This window comes from Sturnira hondurensis, unplaced genomic scaffold (genome assembly GCF_014824575.4).
Source record: "Sturnira hondurensis isolate 20B ecotype Veracruz unplaced genomic scaffold, ASM1482457v3 Scaffold0021354, whole genome shotgun sequence".
Taxonomy (NCBI): Eukaryota; Metazoa; Chordata; class Mammalia; order Chiroptera; family Phyllostomidae; genus Sturnira; species Sturnira hondurensis.
In genome coordinates this window covers 2,913,396-2,940,802 of record NW_028093985.1, presented here as the reverse complement: position 1 = coordinate 2,940,802, position 27,407 = coordinate 2,913,396, and the positions used below count along the sequence as shown (strand labels likewise).

The 27,407-nt window shown below is 35.0% G+C and overlaps 1 protein-coding gene across 7 annotated transcripts in view; it reads left to right on the top strand.

The window, feature by feature from the left end:
* FAM169A (family with sequence similarity 169 member A) overlaps positions 1 to 27,407 on the top strand; it is a 58,235-nt gene that overhangs the window by 16,634 nt on the left and 14,194 nt on the right. For 6 of the 7 annotated variants that reach the window (XM_037032222.1, XM_037032220.1, XM_037032221.1 and 3 more), the window contains exons 2-8: positions 1,749 to 1,883; positions 2,957 to 3,056; positions 3,369 to 3,454; positions 5,521 to 5,692; positions 16,796 to 16,975; positions 24,261 to 24,389; positions 24,895 to 25,007. In XM_037032222.1, the coding sequence (XP_036888117.1) occupies positions 1,752 to 1,883; positions 2,957 to 3,056; positions 3,369 to 3,454; positions 5,521 to 5,692; positions 16,796 to 16,975; positions 24,261 to 24,389; positions 24,895 to 25,007 (912 nt within the window). In that variant the 5' untranslated portion in view covers positions 1,749 to 1,751. Of the gene's footprint in view, positions 1 to 1,748; positions 1,884 to 2,956; positions 3,057 to 3,368; positions 3,455 to 5,520; positions 5,693 to 16,795; positions 16,976 to 24,260; positions 24,390 to 24,894; positions 25,008 to 27,407 lie in introns of those variants that run through there. The other variant, XM_037032224.1, reaches the window with a different exon arrangement.

The window sequence follows — 27,407 nt, the reverse complement described above, 5'->3', positions numbered from 1 at the left end:
CGTGTCGCATCACATCAAGATGAGTGTGTCTGCTCCGCTTACTTTTGGATAGGTAGGTTAGTGTGGGTATGCAGACCTAAACTAGTGTATAGACATACCAAAATATTCAAGCAGGAATGCTTGTAACAGCGCAAATGCCCATTAGTTGTCTGTAGAATGCCTACATTTTATTCGAATGTGATGGAACAAATACCACAGCAATAAAAAGAAACAAATTAACTGATAGATGCAATAGAACTTATGTTTCTCACAGAAATAATGTTGGATGAAAAGCGCTAACACAATATATACTGTTTGGTATCAGACACAAGAAGTTCAAAAGTGGGCAATATTAATGTCTCATTTAAATACTGTAATACAGACCAATGAAACAATACTACTCATTAAAAAGTTCTTTCTCCCACGAATTGAGATAGCTCCTTACTCATATACTCAGTTTCCATAGGCATTAGGGTATGTTTCTAGATCTTGTTCCCTTCGTCTGTCCATTCATAGGCCTGTATCACGTTGTTTTAATTATAGAAGCTTAGTAACACCTTTCAGTATCTGACAGGGCTTGTACCTTTCACCAGTCATTGCTCTGTTTTTTTCAGGATTTTCCTAGCTTTTCTTGCTTATTTATTCTTTCAAGTTAATTTTATAATCAACATTTCTTTCTTCAGGAAAAAATAAAACCCTACAGGTATTTCTATTAGGAGCGCATTAAACTAATAGATTATTTTAGGGAATGCTGCCACCTTAATGATTTTGAATTTTCCTTTCCAAGAATATGGTTTGTCTGTCTTGTTCACTTTGCTGCTTTCGGGAATGTTGTATTCCTTATATAGGATTGGTATTGTTTATTGTTAAATTTAAGCCCATTTTTTATTTTTGCTGTTGTAAATGCGGTCTTTTGTATTTTTACTTCATTTTTTCCATTTATGATTTCTTTTTACTGGTTATTATTGTGTATATGGGGACTTGATTCCTGTGTGTAACTATATCCTGCTGTTTTACTACATTTTCTTATTTGGAATAGTTTTTCCACTGATTTTTGGGGGGGGGGGTTCAGTTAAATGTATTATTTGCAAATTGATCTAGAGATAGTTCATACACCCATACCCAGTTGTTATGCCTCTAGTCTAATTGCATCGGCTGTACCTATATAATGTTATTCAGTAGTGGAGTCATTTTTCCTGGCTTCAGTGGGAGAGTGTTTAGCTTTTTCCCATTAAGGTGCCATTTTTTTTTAAAACAGCTTATGTATGAGAGATATAATTTATATACTATAACATTTACCCATTGCAACCATTTAGTTTAATCATTTTTTGTTTTAGTAAATTTATAGGGTGGAGCAACCATCCCCATGATGCGGTTATAGAACATTTCGGTCCTTCCAGAAAGTTCCCTTCTGTTCTTGTATAGTGACTTGTAATGTTGACAGGTGTATGAGGATATATTTATGTGTGTGTTTATATGCAAATACATATATTGTATATCTGTATAGGTGTATTTATGTTATTTAAAGAATCACTATTAATTCCTATCCTTTTTTATTTTTAATTTTTAATTCAAATGATGTTTAAAAATTTTCTTTTCAACATACATCGTCAAATCAGCAGACCAAGTTATAGTCTGACTTGTCATAGTGAAAAAGACCTTTCCTTACAATAAAATGTTGAGATAGTACAATAAAACGTTTTTTCTGTGAGAAAAGGAAGATAGCATTTTATATTCTGAAACATTTTGTCCTGTGTTGTTTGTGAAAGAGGATGGCGTTCCCTGTGGACATGCTGGATAATTGCACTCACGAGGAATTGGAAAACTCTGCTGGAGATTATATGTCTGATCTGAGGTGTGGGGACCCTGAGAATCCTGAGCGCTTTTCTCTTCTCAATGTTACGGTAAGATGTTCTGCAGTGATTTTTATCAACCTTTTTGGTTGAATTTATACATGAAAACAGTATCCTTTTATTTTTATCACTTTAAAGTGTTAACTAATCACTTTTGGAATGTGTATTAGTAGACATCAGTAAAATGGATAAATATTGGCTGGTTAGTATAGTAGCATGATCAAGTTTTAAAAAGAAACTCTACAGGTTATTGCTTAATATTTGTGTTGTGCCTTTAAGATTGAGTAGTGAACCAGTTTTGCTAAGACTGGTTATCATTTGAGCTCAAATTTTAACTCAGATTTTTCATTAGATTTGCAACTTGTGATATTAATATATTTTTAAATAAAAAATAAGGACACTAAATCACACATTTTTGCATCACAAATCCTCCCTTTTATAAAATATTAAAATAAAAAATTCAAGTGAGTAAGCTGTGACACGTACTGCAGGGGATTATTAGACTCGGAGTCATTGGGTCCCACGGTGAACTTGATGGTGGGCAGGTGCTCTAACCTCTCTGGCCCTGAGACTTTTCTTCTGGAAAATTATGTTCATTGAGGGGGTTCTTTAAAGAAGTCTGTTCAAGTACCAGTATTTTCTCATTCTCTAAATGGAAATGTTGTCAGTAAACGGGGGGTTGGTGTTAGATTAATGAAGGCAGAAAAATTTTAAACTATTGATTTGTATCTCAAAAATTAGGGAAAAAATTTGGTGTTTGGTGTCTATCTGGTGTCTTTCTTTACAGAATAGAATCTCCCCCAGTAGTCTAAATAACATGATAAATTGTAGTTTTTTTGAATGACTTTGTAGACTGTACAATTCTTCTGTTTTTACTTAGACTTATGGCTAGAGCACAGTAATATTTATTGAAGTAAACATTCCTATTTTTCCGCAAGAAAATAAAATTCCACAAAAGGAAATTCTCATTTACTTTTTTTTGAGATTAGAAATATCTTTTATGAAATGAAGTTATATAATTACCATTAATGTAGGCTAAGTTAATGTTTTGGTAGAATCATGGTGTTTTTGTCCTACATTTTCTAACAGACTTTTCACTGACCTTTAATCAATTGTCATTTCAGATTCCTATTAGCCTATCAAATGTAGGCTTTGTACCTCTTTATGGTGGAGATCAGACGCAGAAAATTCTTGCTCTTTTTTCACCTGAGGACTCACTCACAGGTCTCTCTTTTGCTTAATCCTTAAAATTAAGGAGTTTTTCTCCAGACAATTAAAAGTTTATTAAAAGGTAGCTACATGAAGGAATTTTAAAAAAGAAAACTTGTTTTGGACTGTAAATTTAGGAAAATACAGTTCTTAATTGTTTATAATTAAATGTTTAATGAGTAAAATAAAAATGCTGTAAATGGTGCTACATTGTATGTTTTAAAGCATGGGTGTACTTAAGAGTATCTATATAAACCTTAACAGATAGTGATATTATATACCTTAAGACTTAAGATTAAATGTTAATAATTATTTATTCTATTTTAGCTGTGGCATTTTACCTTGCTGATCAGTGGTGGGCTATTGATGATATTGTGAAAACATCTGTCCCTTCTAGAGAGGGGCTTAAGCAGGTAATAAGATCCTGTAATTTTAAAAGTCTTTCTTAGGCCATTTCATAAGTTTGTTTCCCATAAACAGTGGTAGTTATTGAAGTTATTGGACTCTTTTTTCCATTTTACTGTAACAAGCTTATATTAAACCCTTAGAGTTTCATTTTTCTAAACATATGTGAGAATTGTGGGAGGAGGAATGAATACCTATGTGTTAATTGAAATGTAGTTAGCCATACCAACTTCAGCTTCTGATTTTCTTACTGGGTAGTAAAAAAGCTAGTTTTCTTAGTGTGCAGTTGCTTAGGTTCTCTGTCTCTAGGAGATGCTGACCAGGAACCTTGCTTATCAGCAGGGCCGTTTTGGGAGGATCTCAGCAGCCTACTGCAAAACTTGGTCTTTTTTGTTCTGTCCTGGTCACTGTTCTATCAGATACTTAGAGGAGACATAGATGGTGTGAATATCAATTCTGCAAGCCATAGTGCTCAATGGGAGGCCCAATCTCTGAAAGGCAGAATTAAGAAACAAAAAAGAAAATGAAAATAAGTGGGGATAAATATAAAGTACTATCCGTAGGTTCAAAAAAATAATTACGCCATGTAAACCATGAAGACACACTGAAATAGCAATACACATAAGAAAGAGTGGGCATTAGTTAATTAGAAGTAAATGAATATAAGCAAAAAAGCTAGTTTAAAAGCCTTAAGTTTATTTAGAAAAGCCCTGTTGTCTTAGCAATACCTTCATTGTTTATATCTGTAATATCTGTATACCCATCATGATACAGATATTAGAGATCTGGAGCAATTTTCAAGGAAGAGGACTGGAATGGCAGAAGTACCCCAGATTGCATTAAGATTAGTCTTTCCTTCAATTGTTTAAGCATTGGTACGAAATTTAGGGGATTATTATGGCAATCTTCAGATATCCATGGGCTATGTGGCTCCAGAATATCCAAGTGTATCTTTTGAAATAGATTTTAGCTCAGTATGAGGAAGAATTTTACGCTGATCAGAACTGTTGAAGGTAGGAATGGGTTGTCTTATAAGCTAAAGAGCTTTGTCATTTCATGTGTTGTTTGGTGCTGGAGATTTCCTACTAGGAATGATTTTGAGAGTAGTGCATATGTGGTTAGTGCTTGCTCTTTCCACATACCTTACTAGAGGTATGTGGAAAAACTTTTTTTTTTAAAGGAAACTTTGGAGAAAAGAGTCTTTATGGATAGAACTCTTGTTTTTAGCAGTCAAAGGCCTGCTGAGGAAACCCCACTGTTTGATGTCAGGTCAGAAAGTTGGTAAGGGTTGGGGGTGCTCCTGTGACCATGTAGCCCTGCATGTAAGAAACGAGGCCCAGTTTCTGTTTTGGAATTGCCCCAAGTGTGTTTTCACTAGACTTAACCAGTGCCACTATCATCACTCATCTGGCCTGGCAGGGTGTATGCGTGCGCGCGTGCGCGCGTGCGCATGTGTGTGTGTGTGTGGCAGTTGACAGGCAGGAATGTACTCCTTATAGTTAGACAACAAAAACACAGCTGTTCAATGAACACTTTACCTAGAAAAGATGCGATAGATTCCTTCCCCAGGAGCATTATGGCTTTGCTCGTCAAATGAGGTCATTGTCCTTAAAGTCTTCAGGGGATAGAGAGCATGAAGCCTTTTCTCTCTCTCTCTCTTTTTCTCCCAGTGTGAAGGCTGAAATGGGGTGAAATAGGGTTGAAGAAGAAGGTGTGCTGGAAGCAGCATTTTGGGTGGTTGAGACCCCTTATTTGGGCAGCTGGAAGCAGAAAGAAAACGCTGGTGCTAAAGAGGAGATGCTGGGGATTGGTGCACTGCAAACTCTTTTTGCCTGTTTTAGAATTTTGCTGAGAGCTAGTGTCCATGCATAAAATGGGTGTATAGAAATGGATTGTCATGAGCACGAATGATTAACTTTGTCTCTGTCATAATAAAATGTTTACAGAACAGTTTGAATGCATTCAGAGTTCTTTGAATGCCAGCATGAGGTATGAAGCAGGGAGCAAGGTAAATAGCATTTCTGAATTAATGCATATTATAACCGTTGTGCCTGGTATTTGACTCTCTTTGTAGGTGAGAACTCTTGGGGAGAGAGTGGTTCTGTATGTTCTGAATCGAATTATTTATAGAAAACAGGAAATGGAGAGAAATGAGATCCCATTCCTGTGTCATAGCAGTACTGATTATGCTAAGATTCTGTGGAAGAAAGGAGAGGCCATTGGGTTTTATTCAGTTAAGCCCACAGGTGAGTCTTTAAAAGTTATTTAAACTGTATATAATGGAAACCTTTTCAGACCCCAACTGTATCATTATCACTTTTAAGTGAATCTTGAGTCAAATTGAGGTGATTTTACTTAGTCATTTGGGGAATATTTTCATCCTGTCATTCAGTAAAGGTGAGGATTATTAGTAAGGCCTTTAAAAAATAAAAAATAAATATTTGTCAGAAAGGAAGATGTCTCCATATGTGTGGAGAGAGAGCGCCGCAAATTTATCTGTTTTCTCCTATTGTCCTTCCTTTTATTGAAACCCAGCAGGGATGTCCAACTTGCGGCCCGTTGGCCACATGCAACTCAGGATGGCTGTGAATGCAGCCCAACACAACATGGTAAATTTACTTAAAACACTATGAGATTTTTTGGTGATTACATGTTACAATGTATTTAATGTGTGGCCCATGACAACTTTTCCTCTTCCAGTGTGGCCCAGAGACGCCAAAAGGTTGGACACCCCTGAGAAGTTGTTTACTGTGATTCTGCTGTCAATATTCCTGGCTCCCTTTAAACTCTTGTTTACCTGTGGACCAAATGCATAGCCCTTTCCTGTTTAGTGCTGCTGATTTAGCCTGACGTTAAAGGCAGCTTTGCTAATTACCAGGAAAAACAAAGTACTTGAATATATACTTAGAGAACTCAAACAGCTTTGAAATTGTGACTCTTCTAAAGTTTGGATTTTCTATCCTAAGACCATACTCCTAAGAGACTGGTGCAGCTTCATCTTGTTTTCCATTTTCCTGTTCATTTGATCTCTAGATGTACTGGTGCCACAAAGATCTAACCTGCTTACTCCATGTGTATGAAACACCAAGTAGCAAAGTTGGTCCTGTTCTATACCTTGACCTAAAGACCTTTCACATCAAACGCTCACATTATTTTTCTGTCTTTTTTGCATTTCAGACCTTCCCAACTTAGCCCTTCTGGTCAGATCCATTGTAAAAGATCTTACCAAGTTCACTGCTGGTTTGAACAACAGTTGTGACCAATGTCTTAATCACATAATTAGTATACATTTATGATGAGACTATACATATAGTTAGTAAAAGGAAGGCTACTTTCCCAAGAAAAAAATTGTAATCTAGAGTATAAAATGATTTTGGTGTTTAGTAAATACTTTGGTTCTTTAATAGTCTGTTTTATTGTTGTATAAATTTGAAATAGAATCAATAATTTTTGTAACTACAGAAATATTATTATACGGGGGCAGAATAATACTGTTTGTTAAATGGAAGCTTACTGCTGCATTGCATAAAAGGCAGCACTTGGTTAAAACGTTTTAGTCAGTTTAGGGCTGGGTGTTGTTCAACTTTTTTATGCTTTGATTTATACAAGATAATCCCTAGAGAATTGGAGGCTTTTTCACTTTTCATACTGGTTCCAGGGGAGTTTCCTGTCTGAAACTAGCATAGATGTTTTGAGAACATACCACTTTATACTTTTTTTGTTTAAATCTTGCTTTAGATGAAAGACACACAGTTAAAGGGCATAGCATTCCCTTTTAGTATTTCTGATCAGTATTTGATTCTAGGAGTGTGTTCTTTGTTTTATGTGTCTTTGGAACTTTCCTCTCCTCTTTGAAACCTGGCCTTTCTTTTTGCTTGTTCTGGTAGTTAACTCAATTTTATATCGTGGAACTTCCAGGTGCTTCCAAGTGCTACTTTTCTACCACTTTTAACACCTTAACTTTGCTAATTCAGACTTACATCCTTGCTATATTAATTTTTGTACTTTCCTGCTCTATGCTCTGGCTCTCATCAACCAGATAATAATGGAATTAGGTGTGCTTACACTAGCCTTTGAATCAGTAACAATTAAATTTAGTCTGGAAGTTTTTTGTTTTTTTAAACAAAGGAAACGTAGATATAAAATATTTTGGAAAAATTGTCCAAAACCATACTGAAACACTTTGTGATAGAAGTATTTCTTACGTATTTAGGAAAAAAACCTGTACCAGCAAAAAGATAAAATTTTTTAAAAATAAAGTTCTGGTTGAATGAAAGCCTTATGCAATCAGTTATTTATGATTTTTTAATTAAATAGCAAATCAGGATATAGGAATAATAGTTGGGTTATAAAAATAGCCTTGATGTATGAAAGGAGGCTTTGTTTGTGGGTTAAATCCTACTACAGTGAAAGTCAAGAAACTGTATAAATTCTTTTTTGCCTGAAGAAAGAGATTACTGTGAAGGGCATACTATTTGTTTGTTTTGGGGGTTAGGTAGATGTTGGATTATTAAAAATGTTTTTTATGCTAGGTTATTGTATGATGTCTAGCATAAGGGAGGTCATAGATCGAGTAACATCACTATATCAAAAGATTTTCTGGTCTTGTGTACAGTTATTAAGCAACTTTATCTCTAAAAATAAAAAAACAGGAATAGGATTAATGCTGAACCATGTCTCATTCTGGTAGTAAGTAATAGTCATTTGTGGACACATAAGTGAAAAAAGGTGAGCCCCCAGTTTCATTAAGAGATGTATTTTCGGTAAAATTTTATTTTTTGCTTAATAATTAGTTTTTCAAATGTGGAATATATATGTGTTCTTATTCATTATGTACTATAATTAATTACAATAATAATTCAGAATTTCTTTTGGGTTGATATGTAGGACCTTATGATCACAAGAAATTAAAAAAATTTACATTTATATACAGATACGTTATTACAGAGAATAATGATTGGATCATCAATAAACTTCCAAGTATAGAGATATATTATATAGGATAACATTCTGTAGAATAAATATAATGGAAATAGAAATTCAAGGAGAAAATGGAACAATGAAAAATTTTTAAGTGTTAAAGAATAATTAGTTTACTAGTAAAGAAATAGTTTGTTCAATGGATGATAGTTATAAAATTGGTAATAGTTTTTGGGATCCTTTGATACATTTAAGAGATTGATTTATTGGTTTTTGTTTTTAAGTCAATGTCATTTAGTTGCAAAGGGAAAAATAGTAAATTTACATAGAGAATCTTGACAGGCATCATGTTAACTAACAGACATTATAGTTAACATCACCAGGAATAAGACATTAATATCATGGACCCCAGATCTGTGGTTTACTGAGAAGGGCATAACATGATATCTGTGGTATTTTTGCCCAAAATGCATTACCTCAGTTTTATCATGAGAAAACATTATACAAAGCCATGTTGAAGGTTATTTTACGATATAACTGATCAGTAATCCTGAAAAGAATCAAGATTATGAAAGACAAGGAAAGTTAGAGGAATTATGAAAGGCCAGAAATTAGGGGGACATTAAAATAAATGCATTGTGGAGTCCTGGATTGGATCCTGAAACAGAAAATGGACATCAGTGGAGAAACTGATAAAATTGGCATAAGGTGTGTAGTTTAGTTAATGATATTTTATAAGTATTGATTTCCTGATTTTGGTAACAGTACTTTGTGAGATGTTAACATTAGGGAAGTTGGGTGAAGGATATATGGGAACTTTTTGTATATTTTTGTAATTTCCCTGTGAGTCCAAAATTATAAAAATAAAAAGTTTTTTAAAAAGTTAATATGCTAGAGATTATATCCTTTGTAATTATGGAAACTTAAAATGAAAGTTTTAGATGTTATCATGTGTTTCAAAATTACTTAATAGCTATGTGAGCCAAATAATAATTTCCTTTAAGGTATTTAACTTGACCAAGAAAAAAAACATTTAAAAATTCCAGTATGAGGTGGTATCTCTGGGAGAGGTTTTAGCTACATCATCCCTCTGTGAATCTCATTGTTGGCGATTATCACCAAGTACACAGAGCTTCTAATTAGCTTTTTAATTTCTTTCCTAACTATAAACATCTTAGGGAAAGCCTCGATATGGAAGTTGGAGATCTAAACAAAAAACTATAAAAACATTTTGGAAGAGACAGATAATGCAAACACAAAATAAAACAACTCAATTTGTGGAAGGTGAGAGTAGCCATTGCATTTATGAAATGATATATTAAAAGTTGAGGAAATTGGCCCTGGCTGGTGTAGCTCAGTGGATTGAGCGTGGACCTGCGAACCAGAGTATCACAGTACAATTCCCAGTCAAGGCACATGCCTGGGTTGCAGGCCAGTTCCCAGCAGGGGATGCATGAGAGGCAGCCATACATTGATATTTCTCTCCCTCTCTCCTTCCCTTCCCCTCTAAAAATAAATAAATAAAATTTTTTTAAAAAGTTGAGGAAATTGATCATAAGGAACAACCACCATCACCACAACAATAAACCCATGGAAAATAAGAAAGAAAAGATAAAAATTAGGGGAATAGCCTGAATAACAGATATTTTAGAAGAAGAAAACAGAGAAACTGGAGGGGAAGAAATCAGCAATGAAATAATTTAAAGAGAATTTCTTGGAACTATAGAACAATGTATTTCCATTTTAAAAGGGCCCATTGAACATCCATCACAATGAGTTACAATAGACCAAATTGAGACAGATTATTACAGATTTTCAGATTATTATGAATTTTGTAAGCCTCAGTGAGTAAACAGTTTATACAAAGGATCAATAATCAGAATAATCATATTTCTTAAAAGTAACACTGAGCATGATGTCCAGTGTAAGTCTGTGCTCAAATGATCCATGAAATACAAGATTAAAAGAAGGAAATTTTTAGATAGTTAACTAAAAAATATTTCTCTCTCATGTACCATTTTTCAGGAAGGTAGTAAGTAGACTGTATGCTCTCCTAAAATAAGGAAGTAAATGCAGAAAGGAAGATGACTGATCAGGGAACTGAGGAAAGTAGATCCCAAAACTACGGTGTGTAATAGCTCCAGAGCTCTTCTGTTCAGATTGGTAGTCACTAGCTCTAATTGGCTATATAAATGAAAATGAAAATTAAATAAAATTAAAAATTCAGTTCCTCATACTAGCTACAATAGCCACTTACAATGTGGCTAGTGGCTACCACATTGAACAGTATAGACACAGAACAATTTCATCATTAGAGAAAGTTCTAGACAACATATAGGGGTTTACCTATCTAGATTGTAATAGGTCAGAAAGTTCTGGGACACTGATTCAAGAATATGGAATATGTGATGTACTTGAACTTTTATTAAGATTTACAGTTAAGGGAAATTTGGGGGGATCAGAAGTCAATAATAGTGACAAACCATTATTAAGGCAAATCAAAAAGTAGTGCAGGAAAAGATAAATGATCTGATTACACGACTTATTTGTCAAAAGCATATAAATACATATACATTGATATAAATACTGAAAATTGATCCAATCAGAATTATAAATTACTGTAACAGGGTAATGCTAAGGAGTATGTTTAGGAAATGTGTTTATGGTGGGGATGGGATTAGGGCATGTGAATGTACAGAAGAGCTAAATTATTATTTTCCATACTGGAAATTCAGTTGGTTATGCCTGAAGTGGAAAAACCAAAACTAGTAAGTTATTAAGAGATGTGAAAGAAAAACCAAAAATATCAGTTAAATGATTTCATAGTAGTAGTTTCTGGGGGACGGAGAATATGTTTGTGTGTTTGGATCAGGGAGGCAAAAGACTGCTTTTTTCCTAACAGGTTGTATAGAATTGTGGTACTGTAAACAGTGTACATGTAAAACTTTGATAAAAACACTCTGGCTGGTGTGGCTCAGGGGATTGAGTGCTGGCCTGTGAACCAAGGGGTCGCTGGTTCAGTTCCAAGTCAGAGCACATGCCTGGGGTGCCAGCCAGGTCCCGGGTAGGGGGCGCACAAGGGGCAATCACACATTGTTGTGATTTCTCTCCCACTCTTTCTCTGTCCCTTCCCCCTCTCTAAAAATCAATAAGAATCTTTGAGGAAAAAAATAAAACTGATGAAACAAGCACTGAGCATTTTAAAATATGGAACTAATTCTGGAATCTTATTATTATTGTCTATCACAAAACTAACTGAAATTTATAAATTGTTGTGGGAGCTATTGTGATCAGATCAAGCTGTCAAAAGAGCTGTTCTACAAAACTGCTAGTGGAAAAAAGTTTATACATTATGAAAAACAAAATGAGAAACCCACTTGTTATAATTCATTAGAAGTTTTGTAAATATTTGCCTTATATCAGGAAATGTAAAAATTTGTAGAAAGCAGGTATAACATTTTAATGTAGATAAACTGGGAGAAAAAGACAAAATTGAGGATCTGGCCAGTGTGACTCAGTTGGTTGGGTTTCATCCTGCAAACTGAAAAGTTGCTGGTTCGATTCCTGGTCCAGGTGTGTGCAGGAGGCAACCAATGTTTCTCTCCCACATTGGTGATTGTCTCCCTCCACTCCCCTCTCTCTAGAATCAATAAAAGGAAAATAAAGACAAAATCAAGGATATTATTTTTAGCTGCTATTTTGGAAATGTCTGTTACTATTTAGCTTTAACTGGAACCACCTTGATCCAATTTGAGGACCCATAATTTGGGAAAGCGCAATCTAATTACACCTACTGCAAATCATTTTGTTGACTCACACTGACAAAGGGATTTATGATTAATACTGGGAGACATTTTTTATTGATATTTTTGTAATCTCCATTTGAAATGATTTATAATGGGAGCATTTTTCCCTCTCTTCATTTGCTACTCAGCTCTTCTTGTGACTTTCAGACTATTGTACTGAGTGCTTATCTATGATTTACCCTCCTTTTTTGGATAGGTTACTCACTTTCTGTTCACTAAAAGTCAGATTTCAGGCCCTAACATCATTTTAAGGAAAATGTAACTGATATAAAATGATAAGTATTGCTAGAATAGCTAAAAGCAAAATGTAGCATAAGTTTGTGTTGGAGAAGGATTGAGGTGATATTTTAGGGCCTTGAGTCTGTCTAGGTGTAATTCTTTTTACAGGTAGTGAGTAAAGGCGCAAGGGAGTCCCACGCAGCACTGTGGCTACCTGAAATATGTCATTGGGAAACAAGGTGGCTACTTTGTTTTCTGGTGACGTTCTGGCCATCTGAAAAAACACATGCTTTCTAAATAAGTGTTCTGTTTATTGGGGCAGTAGGGCTGACTCCATGCTCAGTGGAGACACAAAAATGGAGATCATTTCTTCAGGCCTCAAAGCACCAAAAATCTTGTGGGTGACACAGAAAACTGTAATCAGTCAACAACTAATCAAAATTCAATTTGATAAGCACTGTATTTGAGGTTTTAGTACATAGTAGTCATTGAAGAATGGAGCAGTTAATTTTGCCTTGTAGAAGGTGTCATTGAGAAAGTGATATTTTAAAGTGCTGTTGAAGTGTAAGTGGGATATCAGGCAAAGAAGGGAAGGGAAAGGAACATTCTTACTAAATACATGAGTGAAATGTACATATATGAAAGAAATCACAGAGTAGTGAAAGTATATTTGGAAAACCACCCAAAATGAGCTGGTGGGACTAAAGGGTAGAGTTATGGAATGGGAAGAGGGAAGATGGAGGTTTATTGTGAAGGGTCTTAAATGCCATACTAAACTTCAGGATCTTATCTCACTAGTAAGGAGCTATCAACTTCATGTTGAGGTAACATGATTGAATATATTAGGGAGACAATTTTTGTAGCACTTGGTGATGGGTAGGGATATTGTATTCTGAAGTCAATTAAAAGAGCTGTTTTAGGACTCCAGGTAGTAGGGATAGAGAAGGAAACAGATTTGAGGGAGACTTGTGTGTGATATCTCCATTGTCTGTGTGTTGGAGGGGAAAGGGAGTAGCCAGTAATGAGTCTTGAGAATTTTGGCTTGGTGCTTAGGTGGGAAGCTGTTAACTAAGTCTGAGGGGATACAGAAGGAGTGGATTTGGTAATAGGTGAGTTCAGTTTGATGCATGTAAAGTTCAGTGTGCCCATGGGACATATAAGTAGAGATAGTACGTAGTTAGAAATGTAAGTTAGACCACATGGGGGAGGTGTGGACATTTATATAGACCACGGAAGGAAACATTTTTAAAAATGTGGATGAGATCAGTCAAAACTATTGTATAAAGTGAGTATGTGTGTTTGTGAGTATTGGCGTGAGACTGTAAGATACCAAAACCAGCCTGAGGGAACCAAACATGACTGGAGGGAGTCTGCTACCAAAAGGTACTACTTGCTGAAATGTGATCATTAGCTTCTTGAAAGTTAAAAAGGAAGTGTGCTCACTTCCGCAGCACATATACCAGGTTAAAATTTGTTGGCAGATAAAAGAAAGGGAAAAGTTAGTTGAGGCTGCTAGCTGTCTACCAAATGTTTGTGCTTCCTCTTCTATGTTCTAGTTGTTGGCCAGCAGCTACCCAGTCAGATTATATTTTTCTTTTTCTTTTTCTTTAAATTATTTATTTATTTATATTTAGAAGGGAAGGGAAAGAGAGAGGGAAAGAAATATCAATGTATGGTTGCTTCTGCTGTGTCCCCTGCTGGGAACTGGCCTGCAACCTAGCATGTGCCCTGACTGGGAATTGAACCGCGATCCTTTGGTTCACAGGCCTGTGCTCAATCCACTGAGCTACACTAGCCAGGGCAGAGATTATATTTATCTCGTCACTTGTGCAACTGGGTGTGACTGTGTGATTAGTTCTCCCCAAAGTAATGAAGTAGATGATATGTGTGACATCAGGTCAATGTGGTTAAGATGCGTTCCTTTCCCTAATTTGTCTGCTGAATACAAAGGATTCTGAGGGCCTAGGGGATGGGGACACCACAAGATAGAAGGAATCTGAGTTCCTGTTGTAGTTTTTTGCACTTCCATATCAATTTTAGGATTACCTTTTCAATTTCTGCAAAAAATCCACCTGGGATTTTGAATCTGTAGGTGAATTTGGGAAGTATTGACATCTTAACAGTGTTAAGTATTCTGATCCATGAACATGAGATGTTTTTTCATTTATTAAGGTGTTCCTTAATTTCTTTTAACAATGTTTGTAGTTTTCAGTATACCAGTTTTGTGTTTCTTTTGCTAAATTTACTCCTCTAAAAATTTTATTACCTATTTATGTTATTGTAAATGGAATTGTTATCTTAATTTCATTTTCAGATTGTTGGTTGTTGCTGTATAGGAATACAGTTGATTTTGTATATTGATACTGCAACCTAGCTAAACTTCTGTATCAGTTTTGTTAATTTTTAGTGGATTCCTTAAGATTTTCTATGTATAAGGTCATGTCATCTGCGAAAATAATTTTGCTTCTTTCTTTCCAACCTGGTGTCTTCTGTTTTCTTTTCTTGGCTAATTACCCTGGGTAGAACCTCCAATACCATGTTGAATAGAAGTGGTAAGAATGAACATCTTTGTCTTGTTCCTAATCTTGAGGGAAACATCTAGTCTTTCACAATTAAGTGTGTTGTTAGCTATGGGTTTTTTATAGTTCCCTTTATCAGGTTGAGTACATTGAGTATTTTTATCATGAAAGGTGTTGGATTTTATCAAATATTTTTTCATCTATTGAGATGATCATGTGGTTTTTGTTATATTTATGTTTAACCTTAAACATAGAGGATATGTTAAAAAGTGTAGTCACAACAAAAAGATTGCTAAGACATATGTTTCCAATTAGTCCTAATTCAGAGTCCTTAAAAATTAAGAGAACTAATTCACTTCTTTGTCATCATTAAGTAAATAAAAATGAGACTGTAAAGGGAAAAGATGAAGAGGGGTCAGCTACTAAAGTTGGGATTACTTTGTATATTATTAACTATGTACAATTATCAAATACTTTCTCAGTTTGAAAATGCAATAGTTGATTAGTTTTAGAGTTGTACAAGTCTGTAGACAACAGATGCATATTCAAATAAATGGCTCATAAAATGGTCATAGTTATTTGTCCTGTAACAGATTATATTGTTGGCAAACACAAAATACATAGCTCTTCTTATTATCACATGTATACATTACGATGTATCATAGCACTGGAAAGCATTTTACCGTATAATGCACTTTTTGGCCCAAATTTTTGAGAGAAAAATAAGGATGTGCATTATACTTGGGTATAATGATTACATGCCATGGGTATATATAATATTGGGCATTAAACTTCTGTGTATAATGCGTACAAAAACATGGATGTGAATTATACACAGGAGCAGCAAAATATGGTGCAGTATAAAATGTATACATTTCTTAAACATTCCTCGTGATGTAGTGAATGTTGGTATAAGAAACATCCCAACCTGTAGAGAATTATTTTTGTAAGAGTTATTTGAACCAAACTGGTGACAGTGCCGGGAAGCAAGATCTCAACAGAGAATAGTGCTTCCCAGAATGACAGTTTTCAGCTTTTATGCATTTGGGATTCAGGAGGTAATATAAGGAGGCTTAAAAGAAGATGAGAGAAAGGATGGTGGGGATTGGATTTTAGGATAGTTAAGATTATGTGCTCTCTTGATATTGGTTAGGCTCCCAAGGATTCTCAAGATGAAGCATTTCAGAAATACCTGTACAGCCCTGGCTGGTGTGGCTCAGTGGATTGAGTGCTGACCTGCGATCCAAAGGGTTGCTGGTTTGATTCCCAGTCAGGGCATGTCCTTGGGTTGCAGGCCAGGTCTTCAGTAGGGAGTGCTAGAAGAGGCAACCACACATTGATTCTCTCCTTCTTTTTCTTCCTCCCTTCCCCTCTCTAAAAATAAATAAATAAATAAAATGTTTAAAGTATGCATATGTTAGTACCATTGCTGGTGTGGCTCAGTTGGTTGGAGCTTCATCCCATTCACCAAAAGGTTTGGGGTTTGATTCCTGATTAGAGCTTATATGGGAAGCAGCCATTCCATGTTTCTCTTTTATCAGCATTTCTCTCTTTCTAAAATCAATAAACATTTCTGAAAAAAAAGCTATGTTAATGAAGATGCACAAAAACAATGGACATGGCTTGTGTAAGACAAAGATAGACCTTTTGCTAAAGAAGTTGCGTGGCTGGGGTGTAACTACTCACCATGAACTTCTAGTTTGGAATGTATGATCAATCACCCTGTGAAGTTACTTTTGGTTAGTTTTATTATAGCACCTTTTTTTCCCCACTAAAACAACCCAGCCATTTTTAGAAAGACTATTCACTCATGTTTTCTAAAAGTATATACATAAATGGTCTTTTAATGTGAAAAATTGTTGGCTTTCTGTTCTTATGATTGCAGGGAGTGTGTGTACCTCATTTCTTACCCAAAATTACCAACTACCAGTTCTTGATACAATGTTTATAAGAAAGAAATACCGAAGCAAAGATTTTGGGCTTCAGATGCTGGAGGACTTTGTTGATTCCTTTACAGAAGATGCACTTGGTTTGCGGTATCCACTGTCTTCTCTAATGTACACAGGTAAATTGATTAAGTTAAAAATGTTAAATTTGTCTCAGTGTCACTTCGGACTTGTTTCTGCAGAATATTTTAAGTGTGTAAATGTCAGTATTAAGTATATTTTGATTCTTTGGCAGCCTAGGGCTTGGTTTTGCAAATATGCCCTTATCTCACATGTATGACTTTGGGGGGTGTGGTAGCCTTAAAAAAATTGAACTATAATTTATATACCATATAATTCACCCTCTTAAAGTATACAGTTCAGTGGTGGTTAGTGTATTCATAGCTGTATAACCATAACCACTATCTAATTTCAGAACATTCTCATCCCAAAGAAACTGCATCAACTAGCAGTCACTCTCCATTCCTCCATTTCTTTTCTCCCTAACAACCAGTGCTCTGTTTTCTGTCTCTTTGGATTTACCTGTTCTGGACATTTCATATAAATGGATCCGTGTGATTTAATTATATTTAAGCCCTTTGAGTCTAGCTTCTTTCATTCTGCATAAATGTTTTCAAGATTCATCTATGCTACAAGCACTAATCAGGGCTTTATTCATTGTTTGGATATGCCACCTTTTGTTTATCCATCATCAACTGATGGGTTTTCACATTGTTTCTACATTTTAGCCATTGTGAATTATGCTGCTATGAACTTTTGTGTAGTTTCTGTGTGAACATTTCTCTTGCGTTTACTCTATACTTAGATTTGGAATTGTTGGGTCATACGGTGACTCTATGTTTAACATTTTGAGGAATTGCTAAGCTCTTTTCCAAAGCAATCGCACCATTTTACATTCCCATAAGTAATGTATGAAGGTTACAATTTATTCATGTCCCGGCCAACACTAGTTAATTATTATCTGCTTTTTTTTATAACAGTCACCATAGTGGGTGTGAAATGGCCTTTCATAGGCTTGATTTGCATTTTTAAAATATTTTATTTATTTATTTTTAGAGAGAGGAGAACACAGGGAGAGAGACATCAATGTATGGTTGCCGCTCACATGGCCCCCATTGGGGATCTGGCCTGCAACCCAGGCACATGCCCTCACTTGGAATTGAACTGGCAACCCTGTGGTTTGCAACCTGCGCTCAATCCACTGAGCTGCTGCGGCAGCCAGGGCCTTGATTTGTAGTTGATGTTGAACAGCTTTTCATATACCTGTTGGCCATTTGTGCATCTTCTTTGGAGAAGTGTCTAGTTAGATTATTTGGCCATTTTTTTTGTATTGTCTGTGGCAGCTTTTACATTAAAGAAAAAGAAATTTTAGACATACAAAAAGTTACAAAAAATAAGGTAAATGCTTATGTACCACTAGCATATGTACCATCCATGAGAAGTGGATCATTGCCAACGTAGTTACGTAGTTGTACTGCTACCCAGTTAACTTGCCCCCTTCCCTGAAATAAGCACTGTGTTCAATTTGTCATTTTTTCTTTGTGTTTTAGTTTTTATGATTATAATATATGCAAGGTTTTTAATAATTGGAAATGCCTTTTAAAAAATAATGATTTACGTGTTTTGAGTGTATCTCCAGTGCTTTGTATAAAACTTAGAACATTATAGGCACTTAGTTGATAATTGCTGAGATAATGAGTGGTCTCATTTAGAGAAGTTTGGAAGGTCACTCTTACCTGTAGAAGGGTCGGTTTTTATTCATGCATTTCTTACTTTTAATATATATGTATGTATCCTTCAATAATGTAATTTTAAAATATTTAAAAACTTTACATAAATGAAAGGTACTGTATGAATTCTGTAGTTCGCTTTCTTTACTTGTCTTTATGAGATTCATTAATGTGGCTTCACAAAGCTTTATGTTGTTCATTTTGAGTGCTGTTTGGTATTGTAGAGCTATCCCCTATAGAGACGTTTTAAAAACTATTAGTGGATTTATATTTGCCCTTGTATAAAGTCCATGTAATTACTGTTGCTTTAATATAGTAAGATTTAATTCTGGAAGGTAATTTATTTGAACCGTTTTATAAAATACAGTGTACTGTAGGGGAGCTGTATGAAGCTGGCCTGGCAAATGTGACTCAGCTCTGTATGGAAAACCTTTTGCATCTACAGATGCAAAGTGGTGGGCAGGAGCCAGATCTTCAGACCGAGTTTTCCCACGGGAATCGAAATGCATACAGATTATTATGGCTTGCTCTTGCTAAAACTCCCTCACCCTGGTCTAAAGCAACAGATGTATATTGTCTATCTTCAAGATAACTTCCAAAGCCTGTGTGAGTTCTCCCAAGGATAGAGCTAATCAGCTCATTGCCACCCCCTTTGCATGTTATTTTTATTTCCTTGATTGTGCCTAGAACGTAGACAGTAAGTAATGTTCTATGTGAGAGATAATAAATCTTTCTATGATGTAAGACCCCAGGAAAACAATAAAAGCCTGTCTAGGTAAGGGTCGGGGCGCTCCCCTCTTGAGGGAGTGTCTGAGGCATCCAAAGGCACTCTCCCCTTGAGAGAGTAGTTGTGCCTGTTCCCTTTTTCTCCACAGGATTGTTGTCACCTGTGCATTGATTCTCGTCATAAGCCACAACAGGCGGACTCTGCTGGGCAGGGTCTGCCACGGTGTACTATTGATTTTACTCTAACATCAGGTGTTTATTTCCACTAAAAATATATTTTTTAAGCTTCCTCCCTCTTTTTAATACTAAAAATCTAGAAAACAAGAACCGAGTGTGACAACCCCATTTTGAATCATGAGAATAGAATGAACCCTATATACCCTTTGATAACTGAAAATAGGTTTTCCCCTTAAAGTCTAATTATTGCTTTATCGCATTTGGGGAGGAATACAAACACATCCTCACTGCAGGAAGAATCTCTTAAGACTTACTCTTTTCCAAGATTCTAGTGATAGATAAATTGAAAAGCACATGAGTTATGGGTGAATGTCAGCTAATCTGTCTTTGCATAAGGACTTGAGCTCTTTTCTTTCAGTTAGATGGGAGCTTTCCTGGTGTCATTTGTATAATTTTGTGAATACAATTTGAAATGTGAAAATAAAGGAATGTGTTGAGAATAGAAATTTTTAGACTATGTGGCTTTTCCATCATTTTCTGTTTTTTGCTTTTCTCTCTCCTGTGCAATGCTTATTATCTTTGAAAGGCTTAGATTTCCATTTGATTTTCTCATTCAACTTAATGGCTCCTTGGTATTGCTGTATACCCAGAAGTTCTTTGATGACCTTCATTTGTTTCCATGAATATTTTTCAACGGTTTAGGAAAGATAGTAGTGTTTTACATTGTAAGCCCTTTTAAAAATAGAGATAATTTGTTCATTCCAAAAATGGGTAATGGGTGCCAAGTATGATTGATCTCAGCCTAGAGTAGGTGCTTAGCTAACTATGGGAAGTTGATTTACACAGCACTATAGACTGTATACCGAAAGACATGGAATAAATAAGATTTTGTGTTCTATTCATTTGGAGTTTATCCTGGTGTGTACCATGTAAGGTACAGATCCAAGTTTATTTTACCTGACAGATGTCTGGTTGCCATGATATAATTTATTGAATAATTAATTTTTGCATTGAATTGCATTCGTGTTTATATCAGGAGTCAGGAAACCATGGTCCACTGGCCTGTTAACAATTTTAGTAAATACAGTTCTATTGGAACAGAGCCATGCTCATCCACATTTTGTTTGTGGCTTCTTTTGCACTAAAATGTCAGAGTTGGTTAGTTACGATAGTGACCACATGGCCTGCAAGCTTGTATTTATTCTGTCCCTTTAAGAAAAAGTTTGCTAACCCTTAGTCTATTAATATATGATATTGTGTATATTTATATTTCTATAGATCTGGATCACTTAGCTGAGTGATATAAGTGTAGGAGTTCTCTTTTTCTGACTATGACTCTGGCTAGACACGTCTGAATTTGGACTTGCAACTTGAGTCACCGTTTGTTAAGTACTCCCTTTGGACCTCAGACTTATTATGTGGGTAGTCTTTACTGTTTCAGTCATTCTGATTCAGGCAGAGGACTCAGTCTGGCTTGTTGTGTTGGTTTTTCCTCCAACTTCTCCCTTACTAGCAGGTATGAAAACTAAAATCAGAAAACGTGAGAAATAGTTTTAAATATATAGGGAAAAATGAGAGAAGAGTATCTTCATGTCCATTTATCCATTATACAGATGAACGAACACTGGGATTTTACCATGTTTGTTTTCATTTATTTTTAAGGAAAATTAGATAAAACATTGTAGATACAGTTACCGTTCTTTTTTGGCCCCTCCCTAATCCCATTCCCCTTTCTTCTTACTTTCCCAAGATAATTGCATTCCTGCAGTTGGTGTATATCCTTCCTGCCTGTGGTTTTATACTTATGTCTGTGTTCATAAATGCTATAACACATTGTTTTGTGTGCTTTTTTATTTTAAAGCATGTTTTTGTAATTAGTTATACATTAATATAGTTTTTATCATTTTAATCATTTGCAGGTGTACAATTCAATGGCATTAGTTATATTTCTAATACTTATATACCCTTCACTACTATCTGTACCCCAGACTTTTTTATTACTCCCAACATAAACTCTGTAACCTTAAATAATCGCTCCCTGTTTTCCCTTGCCCCCTGTTCTCTGGTAACTTTTGTGCTCTCTGTCTCTGTGACTTTGCATCTTCCAGGTACCTTATATAAGTGGAATCATACAACATTTGCCCTTCAATGTCTGTCTAATTTCACTTAGCATAATATTTAAAGTCCATTCGTGTTGTAGCATATATCAAAATTTCATTCCTTTTTATAGCTGAGTAGATTTTTATTGTGTGCACATCACATTTCATTATTCATTCACCTGTTGATGGATGCATGGGTGTTTTACCTTTCAGCTAATACGAATAATCCTCATATGGACATTGGTGTGCAGATAGCTGTCTGAGCACCTGCTTCCATTTCTTTCGGATGTATTCCTGAGAGTGGAATTGCTGGGTTACAGGGTAATTCTGTGTTTGGCTGTTTTCCACAGGGGCTGCATCATTTTGTTTAATGTGTTTGTAAACTTTACATGAATAATGCTGTTTTGTACATACACTGACATGCTTTTTTACTGACCTTTTTTTATTTTTTAGATTTATCAGTGTCAATATATGTAGCTATAGTTTACCTGTTGTACCTGCTGTATAGTATTTTATGGTATACATATTATGATTTATTCATGTGTACCCTAATGACAGGCACCTAGGTTATACCCCTACCCTAGTTTAGAAACAGTCCTATAATGAACATTATAAATATGTTCTTGTGTATATGTCTCAGTCATTAGGCTATATACCTAGAAGGAGAATTGGATCAATAAAACATGTCTTCTCAACTTTACTAATTGTTGCAGAATTGCTCTGAAACCAGCAGAGTCCCTTTCCCTCACTCTTCTCATGCTTGTTATTTGTTATATTATGGGTGCGAAAGTGGTATCTTGTTTCATCTTATATTTCTTTGGCAGCTATTGAGATTTGAATCATTTATCTGTGTATAGTGACCATCAAGTTTCATTATGTGTGAATTTCTTGTTCATAGCCTCTGCCAATTGTGGGGCGGGGGGATTATTGTTTTTTATTTCAATTTTAGGAATTTTTTATATGAATGGAATACTAATCCCTTGTTTTATTCTGAGTGTCTCCTAATCTGTGTTTTTATGGCATCTTTTTGTTATAAAACTATGAAGTCCAGTGCAACAGCCACTAAAATAAAAGATACCAGTTTAAGATAATTAAAATTAAATGAAATTTAAAATTTAGTTCCTTAGTAGCCACATGTGGCTAGTGACTATTATATTGGATGTAGGATCTTTATCCAGTATGAAGGGTGGATATAGGACCTTTTCATCCTTACAGAAAATTCTGTTGCATAGTCCTGAAGTATTAAACTTTAGCAGTCAGCTTCATTATAATACTTTACTATAAATCATGATTTTTGTATCTTTTATAAGAAATTCTTTAGTACTGTAATGTCCCAGAAGTGTTCTCTTAGGTTTTCTTTTAAACATTTGGCTTTTCATAATAGGTCTTGGAATATATCCAGAATTTACTTTTATGAATGACATTGATGTCAAAGTCAAGATCTGACTTTGCTTTCTGTGTAGATTTTTATTCTCGCATCATTTTTTTTTTGATATTTTATTTATTTATTTTTAGAGAAAGGGGAAGGGAAGGAGAAAGAGTGGGAGAGAAACATCAATGTGTGGTTGCCTTTCATGTGTCCCCTACTGGGGACCTGGCCTGCAACCCAGGCATGTGCCCTGCCTGGGAACTGAACCAGCAACCCTTTGCTTCACAGGCCTGCACTCAGTCCATTGAGCTATACCAGCCAGGGCCTTGCATCATTATTTTAATAGCTTATTCATTTGCTGATGAGATACAATACCTTTTCTGTCATTTGCCAAGTTTTTAGTGTATGTGTGGTTCTTTCCTAGTGTCCTGGTGTTTTAATTTTTCTTCTTCTTTCTCATTTACTTCCTCCTCTTTTTTTCTCTTCCTCTCGTTCTTCCTCTTTACTGCCATTTTCTTATATCAATACCAGGTTGTTTGAATTACTGTGTCTTTATGATTTTTGATATCTATTAGGGTAAAGCCCTCCTTATTTTTTCCTTCAACATTGGCCTTGATATTCTTTTTCGTTTTTCCGAAGAGGAAATGAGATTCAACTTTATTTGAAAAAACAGAAAAAGATTTATGTGTCAAAAGATAGCATAACACCACACCCAAGCAGTGGACTATGAAAATCATTTGTAATGTCATGGCCATTGATAGCTCATAGATCTACCGTGTGAAGAATGCCTACAAATTGAAAAGGCAAATACAAATAGCCCAACTGAAAAGTGGACAAAGGAGATGAAAGGGAACTCATCTCAGTGGAACTTCCCTTTCCACTTTTTTAAACCTTTGTTCTTTCATTTTGAATTTGGAATCAAGTTTTGTAAAGTTCCATTGAAAAAGAAATTCTTTTGGGATTTTGTTTAGGATTGTATCAGTTTACAAAGTAATTTGGAGAGGATTAGTGTTTTTACACTATTGAGTCTAACAGTCCTTTCATTCAATTTTTTAAAATTTAGTGATTTTCTAAAAGTTAAACACAACTTTTATTAAGATTTTTATTTGGTAATGTTAAAGCTTTAATATAGATTTTTATTTAAATGAGACAACTGTATAATTTTCTTTCCTTGAGTTGCCTTTTGTTTTGGTATCAAAGTTATGCTAGCCCATTAAGTAAGTTGGCAGCTTTTCATCTTCTTTCTGTTTTCTAAAGCAATTGATATTTGGGATTTCTAGAAAATTCTAAATGTGTTTTTCAGCTTGCAAACAGTACTCTGAAAAGTATCCAGGAGACCATGAACTCCTGTGGGAAGTTGAGGGTGTTGGACACTGGTGCCAGCGAATACCCATCACCAGAGCATTACAGAGAGAGACACTTAAATTTACAGGTAAGGGTGTTTTTAGTTTTAGCACATGACTTGCTTAAAAATGTCAGTGCCTGAGGACAGTTGTGTCTTACCGTCTAGAGTAGTGGTGAATAGTAATATGATCCGTCTAGTAACAGACCCTGTTTTCTAAAGTATGATTGTTTTTGTTATGTGTTAACAATTGAGTCACTAAGAATAGTCCAGCAGAATGTAACAGTGCAGTAGGAATTGGTGGCTAAGACAAAAACAGAGATTCCCGAAACAGTGTAAAATAAGCACCAGGGGATCAGAGGTAGTCCCTAATCTCATGCATCTGTCCTCAAAGTCACAAAATGTAACTATGTAAGATTCTTTTGAATTGCAAGGTTTAATTATAAGATACTGGTGAAGGGGATACCCCACACCTAGATTTTCAACACCCTTCCATTCAGGGTTCTCTGCAGGGATTTTGTGAAAATCAGACCAATGTTATAATTAAAACCAAATACTAATAGGGTTACAATTTTTAAAATTCTTTTACATACAGCACTTTCTCCAAGTGAAGCTAAAAGACCTATGTCTGGAGAATATGGTCTTGCATCTGTTCCAGAATATGAAGCAAGAACTGAAGAGAGTCAGTCTAGTGAGATGCAGCTAACTGTAGGTACACTGTATGTTTATTGTAGGAGATAATTCTACTGTGTCTTTAAAATAGATTTAGCCAATATTTAATTTTTCAAATGTTACTGTTCATTCAACAGACTTATATAATTTCTACTGTCTTAGTTTTCTGGTATCTTTTAAGTGGTTACTAAGTTTCACATTTGTAAAGGCCCAGCAGTGAACAAATTTATATATGCATCCTTGAGCACATGTAATTATTTCCTTACACAGATAAGTTTCTAGATGTGGAATTAGTAATAGGCCAAAGGTTATGAAGTTATTGTGAGAAGTTTGAAGCTAAGTTCAAATGAGTGTGTGCTAGGCCTTTGTAGAATGAGATGCATTTTGCAAACACTAGGTAGCCTGAAATCAAAAGGGCAGGTTCCATTACTGGACTTATCAGATACTTTCCTAGAATTTATTTGATATTACTTAAAATATGGGCCCATTGATGGGATTTTAGAAGTCTATTTTTATACAGTACTTCATTGTGATGGTACTTATTACAGTCATATTTGTTTTGTTTATGGGTTTCTGAGTGTATTTTTAGCGAGAATTGAGTATGTCTTTGTAAATGCATGTGTATTTCAGAGGTGAGTACTTTGGGGAATTATTTGTTTCTCTTATTTCCTGTTTTAATTAACATGAGTGTTGACTATGTGAATGAAAAAATTTAGAATGTCTTAATAATATTATTTATATTTGTAATATAAATAATAACTATATACTTCGTGTAAGGAATTAGAGTTTTTAAATTTTTTCTACATTTGGAACTTCATATTTTAAAATAAGCCCTAGTTCTGTTATATTGCATTCCACATTCCTCAGTTATACTCAGATTTATTTTAGTTTTGGTGGGATATCATAAAACCAGGGAAAGTAGAAAAATCTACTCTTCCCATACATTCAGTGAGACCAATGGCTTTTTTTAATATTAAGCCAAATAATTTTCAATGTTGCATTTTAGTGAGAATATATTAAAATCACACCATGTTATAAGGTTGGCAGCATAAATTACATTTTGTTCATTTTAGAAATTCATGTTCTTTCTTACTTTTAATATTTTAATAATTCAAGGAAAATATTTTTGCTATGAAGATATTATATCTCTTTTTATCAGTAATGGCTGATAAAAGGTTAGTGGTTTTATTTGTTTATTTTTACTACATGATGTATTGTTTTAGCTTTATTGAGGTATTGATAAATAATTGTATATCTTTGATGTGTACAACTTCACATGTTTTGATACACATATACATTGTGAAATTATTATCACTACATGATTTACTCTTTAGGTGATGGTATTTCTGTTTGCTTTTTCCTGTTTTTGGACATAAAACATTACATGTACTTTGTTTTTTTATACCTTTTACTCACATTTATGTCGTAACCTAGTTGAACTACAGGCTTGTACATAAGGCTTGATTTTTTTTTTTTACCCTTAACAGTTGCTCCCTTGTTTGTGTCCTATAAACCCACCTTGATGTGTGCCTGCCGTGTTGTAAGGTTTCAATAAGCGTATGACTGAATAGCAGTTTATATGATAAAGTATAAACTGCTTTTATGACTGAATAGCAGTTTATATGATAAAGTATAAACTGCTTTATACTTTATACTTTATACTTTATACATGGCAAGTACTGGACATGCAAATTAGGACTCTGTTAAGTGTGGGAAAGGTAGATGGTTCATTATTGGAAACAGATAAATAAACAACTGTACTAAAGGACAATAATTGCCTTAATAGAGCACATAGCAAGTCATTGCAGGTACCTAAAAGGGTGTGAGTAACTTCACCCAGGGACTGGAACTGGTGAAGTAGTAACCAGGCTGAGGTGACTTTTAAAGGGTGGGTGGGAGTTCTGTCCAAGTGTTGCTAGGACATTCCAAAGGATTGCCTGTGCAAAAACACACAGGTGTGAAAGAAAACAGCGTGTTTGATATGGAAGAGTATTTGGTATTGGAGAAGTGGGGGGTTTGTATTCTAGGCAGTGATAAGCCATTACTTTCTTTTTTTAAATAAAGGAGTAGTGCAATTTGTAATTTGGAAGCATCACTGTCATTAGGGTGCAGAGGATTGTAGGGTATCGTGACTAGAGTGAGGGATACCAGTGAGGAGGCCATTAGAACAGTTCATGTTAAAGATGGTAAAGGCCTGAAATAAAGCATCGGCAATACAAATGGCCAGTGCTTTAGTTTTGGGGCAGTTTTGAGAGATTCTTCAAAGTCAAAATTGACGGGCTTTGTGGTTGGTTGATTGATTGAGGGATAGGAAGAACTCTCAGGGTTCTGGTTAGAATGGTTGACTGAACTGTTACTGCCATTAACCAAGGTAGGGAATAATAATGGGAAAAGGTTATGAAATACTACTCAGTTTGGGACAGGTTGGATATGAAA